The sequence below is a fragment of the Nasonia vitripennis genome, chromosome 2 (assembly GCF_009193385.2).
Source record: "Nasonia vitripennis strain AsymCx chromosome 2, Nvit_psr_1.1, whole genome shotgun sequence".
Taxonomy (NCBI): Eukaryota; Metazoa; Arthropoda; class Insecta; order Hymenoptera; family Pteromalidae; genus Nasonia; species Nasonia vitripennis.
Window position 1 is genome coordinate 190276 of NC_045758.1, and position 18704 is coordinate 208979.

Genomic DNA, 18704 nt, shown 5'->3' on the forward strand with positions numbered 1-18704 from the left:
CTATGTAACGCGCGCGTACTTTGCAGTGTAAACTTAACTTATGTATTCGATAAACAAAAAGTATAAAAATATATTTTCAATATAAATGTGTACATGTGGAAGTGATATGCTTATTGCGGAAAAAAAACTAATATGAATAATGAAATCGTGCATTAAAAAAATGTAATTCGATATGTTTGGTCCGAACGTGAATCGCACTAGTTCCAATTCCAACAACTTGCCAACAAGCGAAACTTGACAATTGGCGATTTTTAATGCTAAATATACCGACTGGAGTGTTCAGAAAAAAGAGTGAGCATATCGAAAAGTGATATAGATGAAAAATTAAAAATGTATATCTTCCGCGAGTCTCGTGAAGTCATCAACGCGCGATGTGATTATGTACGCTGCATCTCATACGCTATTATAAAGAAATCTGTAAGTCTGCGAAAACTTTATAAATAAACGTTCGAAAAAGCAAGAGCTGTCTTTGCTTTTGAATACCGCGCGCGTTTCGCCGATCAATTTCTCGACGGCGCGGTGAAGGTTTATCGGTCGATAAGGTGGGACGCCCGCAGGCCGGCCCGGCAACAGGTGCATTCAGATTTCTGCAGATAGCCGCAGCTGACGAAACCGCTTACGTGGAAAACCCGCGAATACTTATTTCTTCTCCTAAAACTCCCTCTAACTGCAAAATTGAAGCCAGCTATATAGAGTAGTTGTAAGCCGCAGGGGAGATGGTCTCGCTTGGCTTATCGCGCGAAGTCAGTCGATCGCGTTGAACAACGGTTCAACCTTATACGTGCAACGTGGATCGGCAGCGGGAGAAAGCGAGACGGCGATAGAGAGAAGAGTCGGGCACCTGAGCTCTCCCTACCCCGCTCTCTCCGTAACGGCGTAGCCGCCTGCCGCCGCACCTGGCTGCCTGGCACGCCCGCGCGCGGGTATAATACGCGTTAATGTGCCGGTCGCCGCGCCAACAGCTCGTCCCCCGGAACAGACGCGCGAGCGCACGCACGCCAAGTACTCGCCGTTCCGCGTGTGTTTTGCAGTGTGTTCTGTTTTTCTGTTCTGTCGACAGTCGACTCGAGAGAGCAGCGTCGCCGAGTCCGTGCGTGCCTTATTGTGCCTCGTCTCAGCCGTCTGCCAGCTCCGCCTCCCCCCAGTGCGCGAGGAGAGAGAAAGGTGCTCTCTCTCTCTCTCTCTCTATCTCTCCGCGGGCCTACGTTTATCTGCAGCAGCAGCAGCAACAGTCGCGCGGCCGCTCGAGCTGGAGAAAGAGAAAGAGAGAGAGAGAGAGCGGCGTCTCTTCCTTCCTTGCTAATTCCTTCCTGATTCGTTAAGTAGTGCAGGATACGACTTTGTGGAAAACAGGCCCGCACCGCCCGCAGTGCGTCGAGTGTGGCAAAGTGTCGCCGCGTATGCTCCGGGATAAGTGGTGCGAGCAGCTACGTCAGCTACGTGTGCTGGCATCGGCAGCATGTGTATGTGAGTGCAGCAGCCGCGCTCCGATGGAGTTCACGGACGTGTGAGCTGCCGGGCGGACGAGGAGAGAACGAGCAGCGGAGAAGAACCTTCTCGTCGTCGACTCGCTCCAAGGTAGGCTCGTGTCCCCCATTGGCCCCAGCAAAGTCAAGGTCATTACTCTCGCGATACCGCCTCGCTTCGGGTTTCGCTCGTCCCGAGGGGATACCGTGCCGATCGGGCCCTGCTTTTCGCAGGCCGAGAGCGTTTTCGAGTGGATTAATCGAAATTCCGCCCGAAAATAAACAAAGAGCGTCCGGTTCAAGCGCGTTAGCGTAGCTATCCCTGCAGAGTCGCATTTCCCATTCCTGCATATACATATATATATATATATATATATATATATATATATATGTACATAGCTGCAGCCGATGACCGACGGACGCGCACCTGCTGGCCTGCACAGTGCAGAGCGCACAGTTTTTCCCGTTTTTCCCCCTCGGGCTTCCGGAAAGCGAGCGAGAACGATATTGTGGGATATATCTCGTGCGCGGTGCCTTTTGCAACGTCGGCGAGGGCTCTCGAGCGTGCACGAGTTACAGCGGAGCGCCGCCAGCCAGCTCGCCACACATTAGAGTTGAATTTTAGATTAGCGGCTGTATCCTCGCGATCCGCTTCTCTTACAGCGCGTACCTGACGCGTTGGAGACTCCCCGCGCATAATCGACGTGAAAGTTACGTTTTCGTGCGCCGGGATGTAAAAGGTCGAGAGAGATCGCGAGCGGCCAAGTTCGTCGAACAACGTTGCCTTGTTATTATTCTCGTTATCTCCCGAGTGGCGCAACGTCCGAGCGGACATCGAATTAATAATCGTAATTAAGATCGGCGCCGCTTTACCGGTTCTCCGCTCAGTTTTCCGGCGACGCGGGCTAATTGGCCGCGGACTGGACTCGAATCTTCGACCTGAGATCCGTCGAGATCGTTAGAGCGCGATCTCTTCTCCGCCGGGAGAACAATGCAGCGGACGCAATCGGCGCAGTCGAGCGAATCGCGCGCGCGCCAGCGAGGGGGAGGAAAAGAGTCCTTTCACGCGAACACGCGTCGGAAGAGTCGGCAGCGGCACATAATCCAGCGGCGAGCTGCAGCGGTGCGTCCGTGTGTGGCTCCAATGGCGCGCGGCGCACGGAATCCTGTCAAGCGAGGTAACCGGGTCTCCCGCTCGCGGCACACGCCAGCTGATGGGCCCAGTGCGCTCGCGCTTCTTTTTCAGTTCGTGCTACCGGCCATTGGACTTTGGACTTTGAGCGCCGCAGCCACTCAAAGCTGCGCGAAAAGAAAGCCGCGACGAGCCGGGTCGTAAAAACGAAAGCAAATAATTGCCGGTCTCGCCTGCGGCGGCAACTCGCGGGGAACGGACAATTCGTATTCCGCGAGTATCTACATAACTCGCCGGCTCGCAATTAACGGATCTCTGCGTGCGTCTACAGCTTCTTTGGCTCTGCTCGGTTAAGCTCGCGAAGAAGACGGGGGCGCGAGCTGTCGTCCTATACGAGGGAAAGGGCGGGGACTTTCACTCGCTCGGCTCGCGTGGGTCGCGAGCGTTCGAATTCTCGGAAATCGAGAGTGAGGTGAGAAAGTCGCGCGAATTCGCGATGGTGCAGTGAGCCGTCAAGCCCCCATACGTGTCTAGAATCAAGTTACTCGCAAAACCGTCACCGTTATGCGGACTCGTCGGCGAGCAGTATCCGGCTGAAGGGAATTTGATAAGTGATCGCAGTAAGGTTATTCAACGAGTCAAAGCTGCGTTCGCCAATCGAACTGAAATTATTAGAGCCCCCCCGCGATTCAACTTGGGTCGCGCGCGGCGGCGGCGGCGGCGCACGTGAGCAGCGCAGCATAAGAGTAGCGATGCCAGCTCCTCGGACGAAATCCGGGCCGCGCTGCGCTGGCTTTTCCCACGAGGAAAATTAGTCGCGCGTCATCCGTGGCTGCTGCCGCTGACCGACCGCTCGCCTGCATCGGGTATTTTCAAAGTCAATGACTGCGCGCCGATCGAATGAGCGCGGGCGCCGGCAGCCTCTCTTTGCCTCTTGTCGAATCAACTCGCGAGATAGCAGATCTGCGCAAGAGCCCCGACAAATGGCCGCGGAAGGCTTCGGCTTCGTTTGCATTTTCCGAAAATTCTCGGAAAAGAGGGACCGCGAGCGCGCCCCGGCCTCCTCGTTACGAAATCGCGTTAATAGCCGCAGTAGCCGTGACCAAATTGAAAAAGCCACTTTCGCTTAGGTGCACACATTGCAGAAACGCGAGTCAAGTCATTGTGTCATTGTCTCTGCGACGACGGAGTTGGCCAGTCGCAATCGCGGCCAATTACACGCTATCCTCCTATAATTTTCCCTCTCGTTGGCGGCCCTGCGCGGCGGTGGCTTCGCGCCGCCAAATTGGCCGATCTCCTTACAGCGTGTAGAAGCTCGCCAACCGGTTCGTGACAGGCGAGACCCGGCTCGAAATCGCGCGTTTCACGCCCGATCGCATGCACTCGCACGGGGGGCAGTGGGAGAAAATGTCAAGCGCGAAGGGTCGTTAATGCCCAACGAGCGGGAGGCAGCTTGCCGAGGATGAAAACGCAGTCAACTTGCAGGCATCGTTTTCTTGTTTGAGTGAACGCTGATTCAACGAACGCGTCTAATGATAGATTAATTATACGGCTAAGTGGGGAATCTGATTCGTTTCCACGTCTGCTGCGCGTGCTGATAATTGCGCTCGTTGCTAGGCCGCGTCGACTCCAAGTCTATCTTCGTTACAACGAGTCGCCGATAAGACTTACTTTTGGCCTTCTTCGGAAAAACAAGCCTCTTTTGTTTCACGCACGTTGCTATAGCCAGCCCTGGCCTTGAAACGCGGCGCAGACGCGATTCGCGGAAATCGCGATCGATCCAGTAGAATAATGGCCCCGCGATCGGTCGCGGCGCGAGTCGCGCGCGAAAAAGCCGGACGGATGCGTCTCGTCCGCCGCGTTTACACGCGCGTCGAGATGTTTCTCCCGTTTGGTCGGGATGCTGCGCCTAACCCACTTTGCGAACAGGTTTGTGTGATGTTCGTTGCTCTCGCGCTCGTCCATACGCGGCGGCCGTAACGGTGATCGACCGTCAGAGATATTAACCCGAGACCGGCTGCGTCTTCTTCTTCTCTTCTTTTCACCGCTGGAATCGCCGCGCGCTCTGCCATTTTGGACACGGACGCCAGTTCTCGTTTGCGTGGACGCGCTATTCGGCTGGATTATGCCACGCACAGGCGCATGATTTACGGGAGACTGCTTTGGGTCAACGCTCGTGTGCCCGACTGATGGCTTTCCCACTTATGAGAGATTTGACTGGATTCTTGGAGCCTCCCATTCACGAATCGGCGGGCGGGCTGTCTTATTCTAGCGGTACGCAAACGACGTGGTTTCACGTGCTTTCGGATACGACAGAGCACGTCGACTCAATCGATGCCGCGCAGTTCCTCGAGTAGCAAGAAAGTAACGAAAACATTTTTCAATTTTCAGGTAGCGAGCCGACAACCGCGACTTGAGAGATGGTCATCGTAACTCGGGTAAGTGCAGCCGCCAAACCACAGCGCATACCCATACCTACTCGCGATCCAACGTCTGCGTCTTCGAGAGGATCAAGAACGTTCGCGTTTCGCGCACATTAGACTGCAGTCGCGCTTTGAAAACTTTCGCACGCGCCGACATCATCGCCCTAACTCGGTCAGTAGGAATCTGTGACGGGTGAAAATCGCAAACAAATGCTGCGCCTCCTTATGCGCGCGTTGGCTGCCTCATTTGAATTTGCCTTCTTCTCCCGCGGACTCCTGTATCAGAGTATGAAAAAGTATGAGAAAAAGTCGTCGGCGGGGTTTTTTGTCGGTTTCGGCGACAAACGCGCGCGAGACGAGTTGGACGTCGGCAGTCGGCCGCTGGTCATCGCAGTGCAAGCTTGTCGCGCGAGTGCAAACTTTATGAAGACTTCCTTTGAAAATCAAAGTATCGTACGTAATTGCTTTTTACTTTCGAACATTTGAATGCGTTTTCTAATCGTTCTAGCGACGTCGACAATATGGGCATCGATAACTTTTCATCTTCCTCGTCTGAACAGAAGACTCCGAGAAAGCCATTTTCACGTGTGATCTCGAACGCTCCCGACGCTTGCCAAGCCGTCAACCTCGGGCTTTACGCTTATACTCATTCGAACAAAATTGCCCTCGCAGTGCAAGACAAATAGTGGAACTTTTACTTTTTGAATGGTTCGCCTCAGCGTCGCATCTCTCTCCGCGCATTAACAATGGATAGGCGATAGTTTTTTTTTTTTTTTTTTTGTTCCCCAAGGCACTTTGTAATTGATACCTGCGCTGCATCTAACGAGATTATCCAGCAGTTTTCCTCGTTGATAGCTTCACGAGCAGCTCTCTCACATTCGTTAGCCGTTTGATTGACGAATACGATCAATTAGCTTCGATATTCGCTTTAGAGGCACCGAGGACAAAAAGTAGAAACTCGTCCATGCATCCTGGAGACTTTATAAAAGTCACGCGCTTTAACCTCCTTTCGCTCGTCATTTTAAGTCTCGTAAATTTCAAAGTTACAAAGTAGTGTGCACAGCGCTCGTGCGGCGCAAGTGAAGAATTAGACCGTAATGCAAGTTCAACAGTCGCAAGCTGATCGTTAATAAATGTCGAAAATCTTCCCAGCACATACTGGACGGAAACGTCGATGAAGGCTTGCCAAGAGCTTCATTATTATTTCCCGCAGCGAAACTCGATAATGCGTGTAGTCGTGTCAGGGTCTAGAAATAGAAAATAGCGATAAAAAGCGACTAATTCGTATAATTTATGACAATGCTCTTCGCGGAGAATAATAGCTAGACCTGTAGGATGCATGCGCATACAACTTAATGGCCGTACGGAAGAAGGACAATAAAAGAGAAAAGAGCGCGACGCGCCTGCCGCAAGCAAAGTTCGAACTCAAGCTTTATAAGTTGCGGAGCAGAGCTTTCTCTATCGTATAAAATGCCAGTAAACATAATATATTCCTCTATGCGTAGATAGATAAGACCGATAACCGAAGCTCAATCTTGGTCAGAGTCCATTTACCGCGGTAACGACGAGCGCAGCCATCTCGAGAGGAAAAATAGACGAAATTAAATTAATTAAAACGCGCCAAGTTATGACTATATTCCGGCGAGAAAAACCGGATCGTCGTCGCCGCGAGGAGGACTTAACGGCCGATTTCATTGGTATAAATCGGTGCTTTGCGCGCAGCGGCTGCGTCGGGCATTTGTCCGCGAACGACGGGAGATCTAGAGCGTGCGCCCGTGTATCGAAGACAAGCGCGGCCCGTTTCAACTTTCAAGGGAATTTCTTCGCGGACGGGACGAGCTGCTCTATGCGCTTCTTTTCTTGTTGACTGCCAGCTGGAGTAATCGTGCGTGTGCCGGCTATAAGGACGTTTTCAATAAGAAGGAAGCAAAAAACAAAAAATAAATTTTCCACGCTCGAGTCTCCTCAGTCGGGCGCTACATATATATATGGGAGCACGTGTCCCGGACTTGCTATGCGGCTGCGCGCTCGAGCCGCTCGTCAAAAAACAGTTATGCTCGCTATTGCGCGATTGTACACGTCGAAGGTTAGCGTTTTTCCGGCGCATTTTTTAGTTCGCACACTCGTCCGCGAGTATACTCGCTATTTTGCGGCGGCGAAGGTTGCGCCGGCTAAAAAGCATTGGAAACTATATACTGCGCTTACATAGGAGAGTAGGGGACGCGGCGTTCGGCTTCATTGCCGATGTATCGCCTCTGTGCAAAAGTGCATTTCCTCCTGTCGCGTCGCCTTATTCAAACGAGCAGCGCTCAAAACTAAATTAAATTCTTAAAACAAACGGTGATTAATTAGCGATGTAATCAGATTGATTGCAATCACGGTTGGCATATTTTTACTTATCTCGGCTAAAAGAGCCCTTCTCGAAGCGCCGAGTGACCGCAGGCACATGAAATTCGACGAGTCTGCGCGGCGGAGAGCGAGCCGTCGTTATGTATATATACCTATACGAACCAAAGAGCGGAAGAGCTCTTCCGATGTTCCGCTGAGCTGAACAATTGGGCCGCGCTCGCGCACAAATATCAAGCGCATATTGTCTGCGGCCGTTGCGCTATACTAGCCATCGGTACTAGTCAGTCTACAGCTACAACATGTAGTCGGCGATCGAGATAAATTTCATTCGATGCTCTTGGCAAGTGGCGACAGCACCAACAATCGCCGCACAGAGGAAGTTGCGTAAAAGGAAAATATTAATTCCTCGTCCCTCGTAACGCGCAGAAGGCAGCGAGCTGTAAACCCGCAAAAGCAGCACTAATGCTTCTAATCGGCAACAGCCATTCAAAGGGCGCAAAGGGAAGCATAAATCCACGCGAAGCCTTGCAAGCGCGTGCGGGCTCCCACCTCTTTATAAGCTCTTATCACTTTATCGCGCGATTATGTCACTCACGGCACGCGCGCGCCACCGCCGCCGCCGCCGCCGAGGAAAAAATCGGAAGAATCAAGCGCGCGGTCTTATACCTAGTGGCTCCTTGCGCATATTTCACATCTGATGCCCGTTCTGTTGTTTCGATTTGCTCACTGCTCCTGAATGTCCTGAGAGATAGACACTTGCATTCATTACGAAGTTTGCAGCTACCACTTACTGGACACACATTTTACCAAGTCGATGCATGCGCGGCTCAAAACCGAAAGTGCGTACGTGACTCGAGTTTCGAAGATGTTTAAAGCCGCAGGAGACGAAGTACATGAACGGAAACATCCTACATCAATGGCGACCCACTTCTCCATATACCATTACGACTTCATTACCTCGCAAATTCTGCGCGCGGCATTTCCCCATTCTCTCCTGCATCTAGCTGCGGACACGCGTTAAAACTCGTGGCGTGAATCATTCATAGCGCAAGATAGTGAATAATATATATGTACTGATAATGGCGCTGTAACCTGCAGCTCTCCGCGCCGCGCCGCGAGCATTTCCGTGATGGGAAGAGTTTACAATGCTTGAAGAGGATCCCACCGAGTCATTGAGCGCGCCAACGACTTTTACGTGTCGGGGTAGTAGGTTGATTTTATAATTTACTGATATATATATATAATTAGACAGAGAAACGTGGCTGCTGTAGCTCCTTTTTCACTCGGGTTTCAGAAAAAATGCGAACGTGAGAATGATCGCGAGGAAGCTATAGAGAAAGTTTTTTTGTGCGCGCGCGCGCGCGCTCGCCTCGCCAATCGGCGGGCCTTTTCGGGACAAAATATCAGGCCAAGTTGGTGTAGTTGGTTTTGCATCTTCGTTTTATTTATTTTTTTTTTTTTTTCAGGGCGATTACATATGGATAGAACCCATCTCAGGCAAGGAGTTCGATGTAGCCATCGGCGCTCGAGTGGTGTCAGCCGAGGGAAGGCGGATTCAAGTCAAAGACGACGACAACAAGGTCTGGTGTCAACGTACGCGTTGATGCACTCGCGCGAATTCAGAGTCGCGCTCTAAACGCATATTAATTAACAAACATTAATCTACCCGATTTGCGGCAACAGGAGCAATGGCTGACCCCGGAGAGGAGGATCAAGGCGATGCACGCGACGTCGGTGCAGGGCGTCGAGGACATGATCAGCCTGGGCGACCTCCACGAGGCCGGCATCCTCCGGAACCTGCTCATCCGCTACAACGAGCACCTCATCTACGTAAGTCCCTCGCATCTCTACATCGTTAATCATAATCGCGCCGACCTACTATACAGCCGGCTGTGTGATCTTGCGATGCGCAGACGTACACCGGCTCGATCCTGGTCGCCGTCAACCCCTACCAGATCCTGCCGATCTACACGGCCGAGCAGATCAAGCTGTACAAGGACCGGAAGATCGGCGAACTGCCGCCCCACATATTCGCCATCGGCGACAACAGCTATGCCCACATGAATCGCTACGGGCAGGATCAGTGCATCGTCATCAGGTATGCGTATGCCCGACGTAAACGAGAGGCGCTCGGTAACCAGGCTTTTCGTGTTTCAGCGGTGAAAGCGGGGCGGGCAAGACGGAGAGCACCAAGCTGATTCTGCAGTATTTGGCGGCGATAAGCGGCAAGCATTCGTGGATCGAGCAGCAGATTTTGGAGGCGAACCCCATCCTCGAAGGTTTTTCCCATTCTCTATATCTCTCGCAAATATTAATGCGCGTCCATGCTCCATTGTGTGCGATCTTCTGTTGCAGCCTTTGGAAATGCCAAAACTGTGAGGAACGACAACTCGTCCAGGTTCGGAAAGTACATCGACATCCATTTCAATGACCAGGGAGTGATAGAGGGGGCGAAGATCGAACAGTACCTTCTGGAGAAGTCTCGAATCGTTTCGCAGAGCCTGGATGAGCGAAACTACCACGTTTTTTACTGCATGCTAGCGGGTCTCTCGAAGGAGGAAAAACAGAAACTCGAGCTGGAGGACGCCTCGACGTACAAGTATTTGACAGGAGTACGTATGTTACATGTACGCTCGAATGACCTCAGTCTCGCGGATTTCGTTCTAATTCGCGTTCATCGCTTTGAAGGGTGGAAGCATCACGTGCGAGGGCAGGGACGATGCCGCCGAATTCGCCGACATTCGATCTGCCATGAAGGTTCTGCTCTTCACCGACAGCGAAATATGGGAGATCCTCAAGCTGCTCGCAGCAGTGCTGCACATGGGCAATGTCAAGTACAAGGCCACGGTGATCGGTAAAAATACGCTTCCAATTCGTCAACCAATCTGAGCCGAGAATCCGGAATATTTGCATGCTCTCTCTCTCTCTCTCACTCTCCCTCTCTCTCTTGTTACAGACAATCTCGATGCAACGGAAATACCGGAGCAGACGAACGTCAAGCGAGTCGCCCAACTGCTCGGCGTGCCAGTCCAATCGCTCATCGATGCCCTTACGCGCCGGACGATATTTGCCAGCGGCGAGACTGTCGTGAGTATATCGACGAAATTTCATATGGCACATTCGACTAAACGCGACGGCGACTGTAACATCGGAATGCTTTCAAGGTGTCAACGTTATCGAGGGACCAGTCAGTAGATATTAGAGACGCGTTCGTCAAAGGCATTTACGGAAGACTGTTTATCCACATAGTCAAGAAAATTAACGAAGCCATATTCCGGCCGAAGCACAAATCCCGCAGTGCGATCGGAGTGCTCGACATTTTTGGCTTTGAGAACTTCAATCACAACAGCTTCGAGCAGTTCTGCATCAACTACGCCAACGAGAATCTGCAGCAGTTCTTCGTACAGCACATTTTCAAATTGGAGCAGGAGGAGTACAATCACGAGGGAATCAATTGGCAGCACATAGAATTCGTCGACAATCAGGATGCCTTGGACCTGATTGCCATCAAACAGTTGAACATCATGGCTCTGATTGACGAAGAGTCGAAATTTCCCAAGGGCACGGATCAGACGATGCTCGCGAAAATTCACAAAACGCACGGAGCACATCGCAACTACCTGAAGCCAAAGTCTGATATTAATACCTCATTCGGTTTGAATCACTTCGCTGGCGTTGTCTTCTATGATACTCGAAGTTTTCTCGAAAAGAATAGGGATACCTTTAGCGCCGATCTCTTGCAGTTGATTCACATTTCGTCCAACAAATTCCTGCAAACTTGCTTCGTCGAAGACATAGGCATGGGATCGGAGACTAGAAAGCGAGCACCAACTCTCTCGACTCAATTTAAAAAGTCTTTGGATTCCTTGATGAAAACCTTGGCCAACTGTCAGCCGTTCTTCATTAGGTGTATAAAGCCCAACGAATACAAAAAACCAATGGTCAGTATAGGTGAAAATGCGCGACGTATTATATGATCAAAATTAGAATACATAAATTTCTTTTGTATCGCAGATGTTTGATAGAGGCTTGTGCTGTCGACAATTGAGGTACTCTGGTATGATGGAAACCATAAGGATAAGAAGAGCGGGATATCCGATTCGTCATTCTTTTTCCGAATTCGTTGAACGATATCGGTTTCTCATTCCCGGTATAGCTCCTGCACATAAGGTATAGTGAAATTAAAGCAACATTGTCTCTACAATTTGAAACCAAGATGCTATACTGATTAATGATCGACTTTCTAGACTGACTGTCGATATGCAACGACGAAGATATGCCATGTGGTGCTAGGCAGATCAGACTACCAGCTCGGCCACACCAAAGTATTCTTGAAGGACGCACACGACCTGTTTCTCGAACAGGAGCGCGATCGTGTTCTCACCCGCAAGATCCTGATTTTACAAAAGAACATTCGAGGATGGGTATACAGGAGACGCTTCCTGCGCATGCGAGCTGCTGCAATTCAAATTCAGAAGTACTGGCGTGGATATGCGCAACGGCAGCGTTATAAACGCATGAGAATCGGTTACATGCGGCTGCAAGCGCTTATCAGGTCAAGGGTACTTTCACACAGGTTTAGGCATCTGAGAGGGCACATCGTGGCTCTACAGGCTAGGGCAAGAGGACATTTGGTAAGAAGAGCATACCGAAAGAAGATGTGGGCGATCGTAAAGATACAGGCGCATGTCAGGCGAATGATCGCACAAAGAAGGTACAAAAAGCTGAAGTACGAGTATAGACTGCATATAGAAGCTCTAAGATTGAGGAAAAAGGAGGAAAGAGAACTGAAGGATCAGGGTAATAAGCGGGCCAAAGAAATAGCCGATCAACATTTTAGGGTAAGTCGTTCGTTTTTAGGAGAAGTGTTTTACGCGTATATAACTTTGCTGCAAGCCTTCGCCAACTTTTATTTATTCATTTATTTAACAGGAACGAATGCAAGAACTAGAGAGAAAGGAATATGAAATGGAAATGGAAGATCGAAGAAGAATGGAGATAAAGAAAAATCTCATTAACGATGCGGCGAAAAAACAGGATGAACCCGTTGACGATAGCAAACTAGTCGAAGCAATGTTTGATTTCTTACCAGATTCCAGTAGTGAAGCACCGACTCCTGCTAGAGAAACGTCGGTCTTTAACGATCTTCCTGCGCCCAAAGCTGACCAGCAAGAAATTATTAGCCCAGTACAGACGGCATCGGAAGATGAAGAAGATCTATCCGAGTTCAAATTCCAGAAGTTTGCTGCGACTTATTTCCAAGGAAACATTACCCATCATTATTCGAGAAAGCCCCTAAAACACCCGCTGTTACCTCTGCATACTCAAGGAGATCAACTGGCAGCGCAAGCATTATGGATAACGATATTAAGATTCACCGGAGATTTGCCAGAGCCTCGGTTTCACACTATGGACCGAGATAACACCTCAGTTATGTCCAAGGTAACAGCCACGCTTGGCAGAAATTTCATACGGAGTAAAGAATTTCAAGAAGCTCAGATGATGGGGGTCGATCCTGTAAGTACTTTATTTAAATCTAGTAATCCCGCAAACTGATACTCATCATCATTTTTTTCTTTAAGGATTCGTTTCTCAAACAAAAGCCTCGATCGATTCGACACAAACTTGTCTCCCTCACTTTGAAACGCAAGAATAAACTGGGCGAGGACGTTCGAAGACGACTACAAGAAGACGAGTACACAGCTGACAGCTATCAATCGTGGTTGGAGGCTCGACCAACATCGAATCTCGAAAAGCTCCATTTCATAATCGGTCACGGTATTCTTCGTGCCGAACTCCGAGACGAAATTTATTGTCAGATCTGCAAGCAACTCACGAACAATCCATCGAAATCTTCGCACGCCCGTGGTTGGATTCTATTGTCCCTGTGCGTAGGTTGCTTCGCTCCTTCCGAAAAGTTTGTCAATTATCTACGAGCTTTCATCCGCGAAGGACCTCCAGGGTACGCTCCCTACTGTGAGGATCGGCTGAAGCGAACCTTCAACAACGGCACGCGTAACCAACCCCCTAGTTGGCTAGAACTGCAAGCCACGAAATCCAAAAAGCCCATAATGTTACCGATCACCTTCATGGATGGCAACACTAAGACTCTCCTCGCTGACTCCGCCACGACTGCTCGAGAACTCTGCAATCAACTCTCCGACAAAATATCTCTGCGGGACCAGTTTGGCTTCTCGCTGTACATTGCACTCTTTGATAAGGTCTCGTCACTGGGCAGCGGTGGCGACCACGTCATGGACGCGATCTCTCAGTGCGAACAGTACGCGAAGGAGCAGGGCGCGCAAGAGCGGAACGCGCCTTGGCGGCTCTTCTTCCGAAAGGAAATATTTGCGCCATGGCACGAACCCACCGAGGATCAGGTAGCGACCAACCTAATTTACCAGCAGGTAGTGAGGGGTGTCAAGTTTGGAGAGTATAGGTGCGATAAAGAAGAAGACTTGGCTATGATCGCTGCGCAGCAATACTATATCGAGTATCATGCGGACATGAACGTGGAGAGGTTGTTCACGCTACTACCAAACTATATTCCAGATTACTGTCTGACGGACGTAGATAAGGCTATCGAGAGGTGGGGACATCTCGTCCTGCAAGCTTATAAAAAGAGTTACTATTTAAAAGAAAAAGTACCTGCACTAAGAGTCAAGGAAGATATAGTTGGTTATGCGAAGTTCAAGTGGCCGTTGCTCTTTTCTCGCTTCTACGAGGCATACAGGAATTCCGGGCCAAATCTCCCTAAAAACGACGTTATCATCGCTGTCAATTGGACAGGTGTGTACGTCGTCGATGATCAGGAGCAAGTGCTGCTAGAGTTGTCCTTCCCCGAAATTACCACCGTATCTAGTCAAAAGTATGCCATGATAGTTATTTTATCTTCTTATGAAATCCATGATCGAATATAAATAAATGATTTTTTTTTTCATGTACAGAACAAACAAGATGTTCACTCAAACATTCAGTTTATCGACAGTACGCGGCGAAGAGTTCACTTTTCAAAGTCCGAGCGCTGAAGATATACGCGACCTTGTTGTGTACTTCCTCGAGGGCTTGAAGAAACGCAGCAAGTATGCTATCGCTCTGCAAGATTACAAGGGAAACAGCGAGAGCTCGTCTTTCCTGACGTTCCAAAAAGGCGACTTGATTACGTTAGAAGATGATAACGGCGATGAAAACGTTTATAACTCAGGTTGGTGCGTGGGTGTGTGCGAGAGGACGGGAGAGAAGGGCCACTTCCCTGCCGAGACTGTTTACGTGCTGCCTACGTTATCGAAACCTCCAAACGACATTTTGGTTAGTACTTACATTGTTTATTTTAATTTTTTAACACATTTTATTTGAGAAAGGCGTTAGTAAAAAGCAATTTTTTCGACATGCAGTCGCTGTTTAGTGTTAACGGTACTGAAAACGGTCGAAGACTCTACCCGCAGCAAATGAATGGTATCGAAACTCGAGATAAGCCGCATACATTGATGGAATACGCAATTGACCATTTTCGGTAAGAATTTTCTCATGCAGAATCAATTAATAAAAGGCAAATTTGTATTTACTCCTCAACTGATCCAAAGCATTTCTTACAGTCCACCTCCCAAAAAGACGATGTCAAAAGCACTGACTCTGTCAACAGCGCGAAGATATCCCGACGATCTGTGGCGTCACTCTCGCGAACCCATAAAGCTACCGTTACTTCGCAAGTTAATCGCCAAAGACGAATTAGCAGAAGAGGCCGTTTTTGCTTTTAACGCAATCCTCAAGTACATGGGAGATCTACCAACTAAAAGGCCACGCATTGGTAATGAATACACGGATTTAATCTTTGACGGTCCTCTCAAGAACGAAATTCTTCGCGACGAGATCTACTGTCAAATAATGAAACAACTAACGGACAATCGTAATCGACTCAGTGAAGAGCGAGGCTGGGAGCTCATGTGGTTGGCAACAGGTCTTTTTACGTGCAGCCAAAGTCTTCTGAAAGAACTTACATTATTTTTACGAACTCGCCGACATCGTATATCACAGGATTCGTTACAAAGGCTACAAAAAACTTTGCGAAACGGACAACGAAAGTATCCACCGCATCAAGTTGAAGTCGAGGCGATCCAGCACAAAACTACACAAATCTTCCACAAAGTTTACTTCCCGGATGATACCGACGAAGCGTTCGAGGTTGATTCATCGACCAGAGCTAAAGATTTCTGCCAGAATATAGCACAGCGTTTGAATTTGAGGTCATCCGAAGGCTTTAGCTTATTTGTAAAAATTGCAGACAAAGTTATTTCTGTTCCTGAAGGGGACTTTTTCTTCGACTTTGTTCGCCATTTGACTGATTGGATGAGAAAAGCACATCCCACGAGAGATGGTTGATATCCAGACAATATTTTGAACTAGATCGTCTACTAAACAAACTATCAATACTAATTTCACAAAATGAAATTTCCAGGTCTTTCTCCGCAATTCACATATCAAGTATTCTTTATGAAAAAATTATGGACGAACACCGTACCCGGCAAAGACAGAAACGCTGATTTAATATTCCATTTCCATCAAGAACTTCCGAAACTACTGAGAGGTAAAATAGCGACATGATTTTAATTCAAATTATGCTTAATTTAAGAAATGTATATCACTCACAAGTTATTTTTCCCCGTCTAGGATACCACAAGTGCACAAAAGAGGAAGCTTCCAGATTAGCGGCGTTAGTTTACAGAGTCCGATTCGGAGAAAGCAAGCAGGAACTTCAAGCAATACCGTAAAAAAATTATTTTTATCGTATGCAAATAATTATTATAGATATTATCACCTGACAAAGAACGTCTTTTTTTAGCCAAATGTTACGAGAACTTATACCTGGAGATTTAGTAAAAACACAAAGTTCGAATGAATGGAAACGTTCGATAATTGCAGCGTACAATCATGATGCAGGTAAATCTTAATATTAATAAGCTAAGCTATTTACATTTATGAATTACTTTAGGACAAATAAAATTTGTTCAAGGTATGAGCCCAGAGGACGCAAAAATAACATTTTTAAAAATCGTCTATCGATGGCCGACATTTGGATCTGCTTTCTTTGATGTAAAACAAAGTACTGAACCTGACTATCCTGAACAACTTTTAATTGCTATAAATAAACATGGGGTCAGTTTAATTCATCCTCAGTCAAAGGTAAATATATTTCGTGGATAAAAATGCCTTTCGAAAGCGCCAATCATTATTTCAGAATAATAATAAATAATCTATTTCAATTTCAGGATATACTAGTGACCCATCCTTTCACAAGAATCTCTAATTGGTCTTCCGGTAACAACTACTTCCATATGACAATAGGCAATTTAGTTCGCGGTTCTAAGTTACTCTGCGAAACTTCGCTTGGATATAAAATGGATGATTTGTTGACTTCTTACATTTCGCTTATGCTCACGAATATGAATAAGCAGCGCACGATACGAATAAAATAAAAATCGTTTTATGTAAAGAGTATATATGTATTTATATGGCGAAAGTTTTTTGTCTCAAAAAAATGTCGCAACATACGAGGTAAAAAAAGTTTGTCATGAATGCAGTTACAATTCATATTTTTAAAATGCAAAACATTTTTACGATATATAATCTCATTTTATTTGTAAATTAAAGAAACATGACTTACAAATTTTCACGCGTTTACGAAACTTCTAAAAATTGCTTCTTCAAAAGCCTAAATAAGCTTCTTAGCGAGGTAAATGAATCGACGAACAATAGAACTGAATAATTTACTTGGTTTTGTATTTTCAAAGATTTGAATATTAACTTGTGGTTGACTTGTTGAAAATTGTAAAAAAACGTGTTATATTTGTCACATTAAGGTACTAACTAAAATAATATAGGAAATAAATAATACAAGATTTTGTATGTAATTAAATTTTATAAACCATTAATTGATATTAATACATTAAAAGGTTTTTCTACAAAGAATCGAGTATTTATACATTTAGCATATTTGTAAATAAAGGCAATAAAGGAAGTAATAATAACCATTTGTGTCTACTTTAATTTTAGTATTATTCTTACTTTTACGCACAGTAAAGTGATTGCATAGTGCTACGTTATTGTCAAAGCTTTTGCCTGTATTTTACTACATTTAGCATATGACTAATAATTCGTTTTTGTCGAAAAATAAATTTTCTTTAACAGTTTTATAAATAATATATCTCTCCGTTATAAAATTGTTATATAAAATGTGCTAGTTGTGCAACGTGATTTTAATTGAACTAATGGACCTTGAAACTCTAATAAAAACCTTTAACTGTTAAAAAAAATTTTTTTCAGTGAATTCTTTTGTAACAAGGCAAAGCATGAGTTGTCAACAAATCGATAAAATAATTATGTATCTCAAGACTCAAATCGCGATATGCGCTGTGAGTTTACTAGGAGACAATGGTTTACGTATTTAGTTCTATAATATAGTTGAGTTAAACATACTTTCTGTATGACTAGAATTCTGCCTTACATGTATATTAATGAAATCTCTAAGAGTATAAATCAGCCAACCTCACTCAGAAAATCTCTTTCAATTTAATCACTATGGTGCAATCTTTTGGTCATGTTTTAAAATACCCTGTAGTAAATAATTCTCCGGATATCCAGTTCATCTCGATGCGTTTGCAGTGTTGGGGCGAATGTGATACTTATTTAATTATGTATCGTTATTAATTTAGAATTACATGCCTTTGCTGAATAATAAGGATAACCCCGTTCGTTGTCCACAACCATCACGCACATACGGATCCCGATGTTAATTGTGGGTAAATTCTCATGGTATACCTCTGCCGACATTCCTGGGTAACAATAGATGTCTTGGAGGAAGGCATTCCCAAGTTGATACTATCTCATTTCCCCTCTGAGATTACTCCCTTTGATTGCTTTTTTGTCAAGAAGACGCAAAGTCTTACTCGACTCGCTGGTAATTAAGTTAAAGAAGAGACGCATGAATTAGAAATCTTGTTCGTCCTAAAGATGCTTGCTTTTTTATAACAAAAATCTGACACATCTGCTTTATTTTTCTTCAATGTTTTCGCTGGTATTACAAGTGCAATAAAGTTCATACATCGTTTCATGTGCTTCATTTACGTTAGGCTGTATAGTTTGACTCGTCAAAGCGATATTAATAAAGCTCAATACCGATTAAAACTACCTCTAGGCCATTGTATTTTATTTGATCTATCAAGCTGTACAAACATACAAGCTTTTATTCATTTTTTTAACATTATATTGCGCACCGCATGCTGTAGTCAAGCTAAAATTCTACCAAGCTTTGTTTGGTGTTATTGTTTTCAATAGTTA

The 18704-nt window shown here is 46.7% G+C and overlaps 1 protein-coding gene across 6 annotated transcripts; it reads left to right on the forward strand.

The window, feature by feature from the left end:
- Positions 1 to 926: 926 nt before the first annotated feature.
- On the forward strand, positions 927 to 17398 carry LOC100116446 (myosin-VIIa). Of its 6 annotated transcripts, none has more exons than XM_003424806.4 (23): positions 927 to 1164; positions 1327 to 1578; positions 4990 to 5036; positions 8837 to 8950; positions 9054 to 9200; positions 9284 to 9468; positions 9528 to 9649; positions 9726 to 9982; positions 10059 to 10224; positions 10327 to 10457; positions 10535 to 11311; positions 11385 to 11540; positions 11618 to 12211; positions 12303 to 12887; positions 12953 to 14238; positions 14318 to 14678; positions 14765 to 14883; positions 14966 to 15744; positions 15826 to 15954; positions 16038 to 16134; positions 16210 to 16307; positions 16381 to 16550; positions 16637 to 16843. In XM_003424806.4, exons 3-23 carry the CDS (start codon positions 5019 to 5021, stop codon positions 16841 to 16843), a joined length of 6498 nt encoding a protein of 2165 aa, XP_003424854.1. In that variant the 5' UTR covers positions 927 to 1164; positions 1327 to 1578; positions 4990 to 5018. The 6 variants fall into 6 exon arrangements, with proteins under 6 accessions (XP_003424854.1, XP_008207586.1, XP_032452724.1 ...); XM_008209364.3 differs by having other exon boundaries at positions 927 to 1090; XM_008209371.3 differs by having other exon boundaries at positions 930 to 1030.
- The last annotated feature ends 1306 nt before the right edge of the window (positions 17399 to 18704 follow it).

Bases quoted from the DNA above. Each gene is read 5' to 3' on its own strand.
- LOC100116446 (XM_016982035.3), top strand. From the start codon at position 5,445: ATGAAGACTTCCTTTGAAAATCAAAGTATC. The intron at 9,983-10,058 runs GTACGTATGTTA...ATCGCTTTGAAG, and splicing joins CGTACAAGTATTTGACAGGA to GGTGGAAGCATCACGTGCGA. The intron at 15,745-15,825 runs GTTGATATCCAG...TGAAATTTCCAG, and splicing joins AGCACATCCCACGAGAGATG to GTCTTTCTCCGCAATTCACA.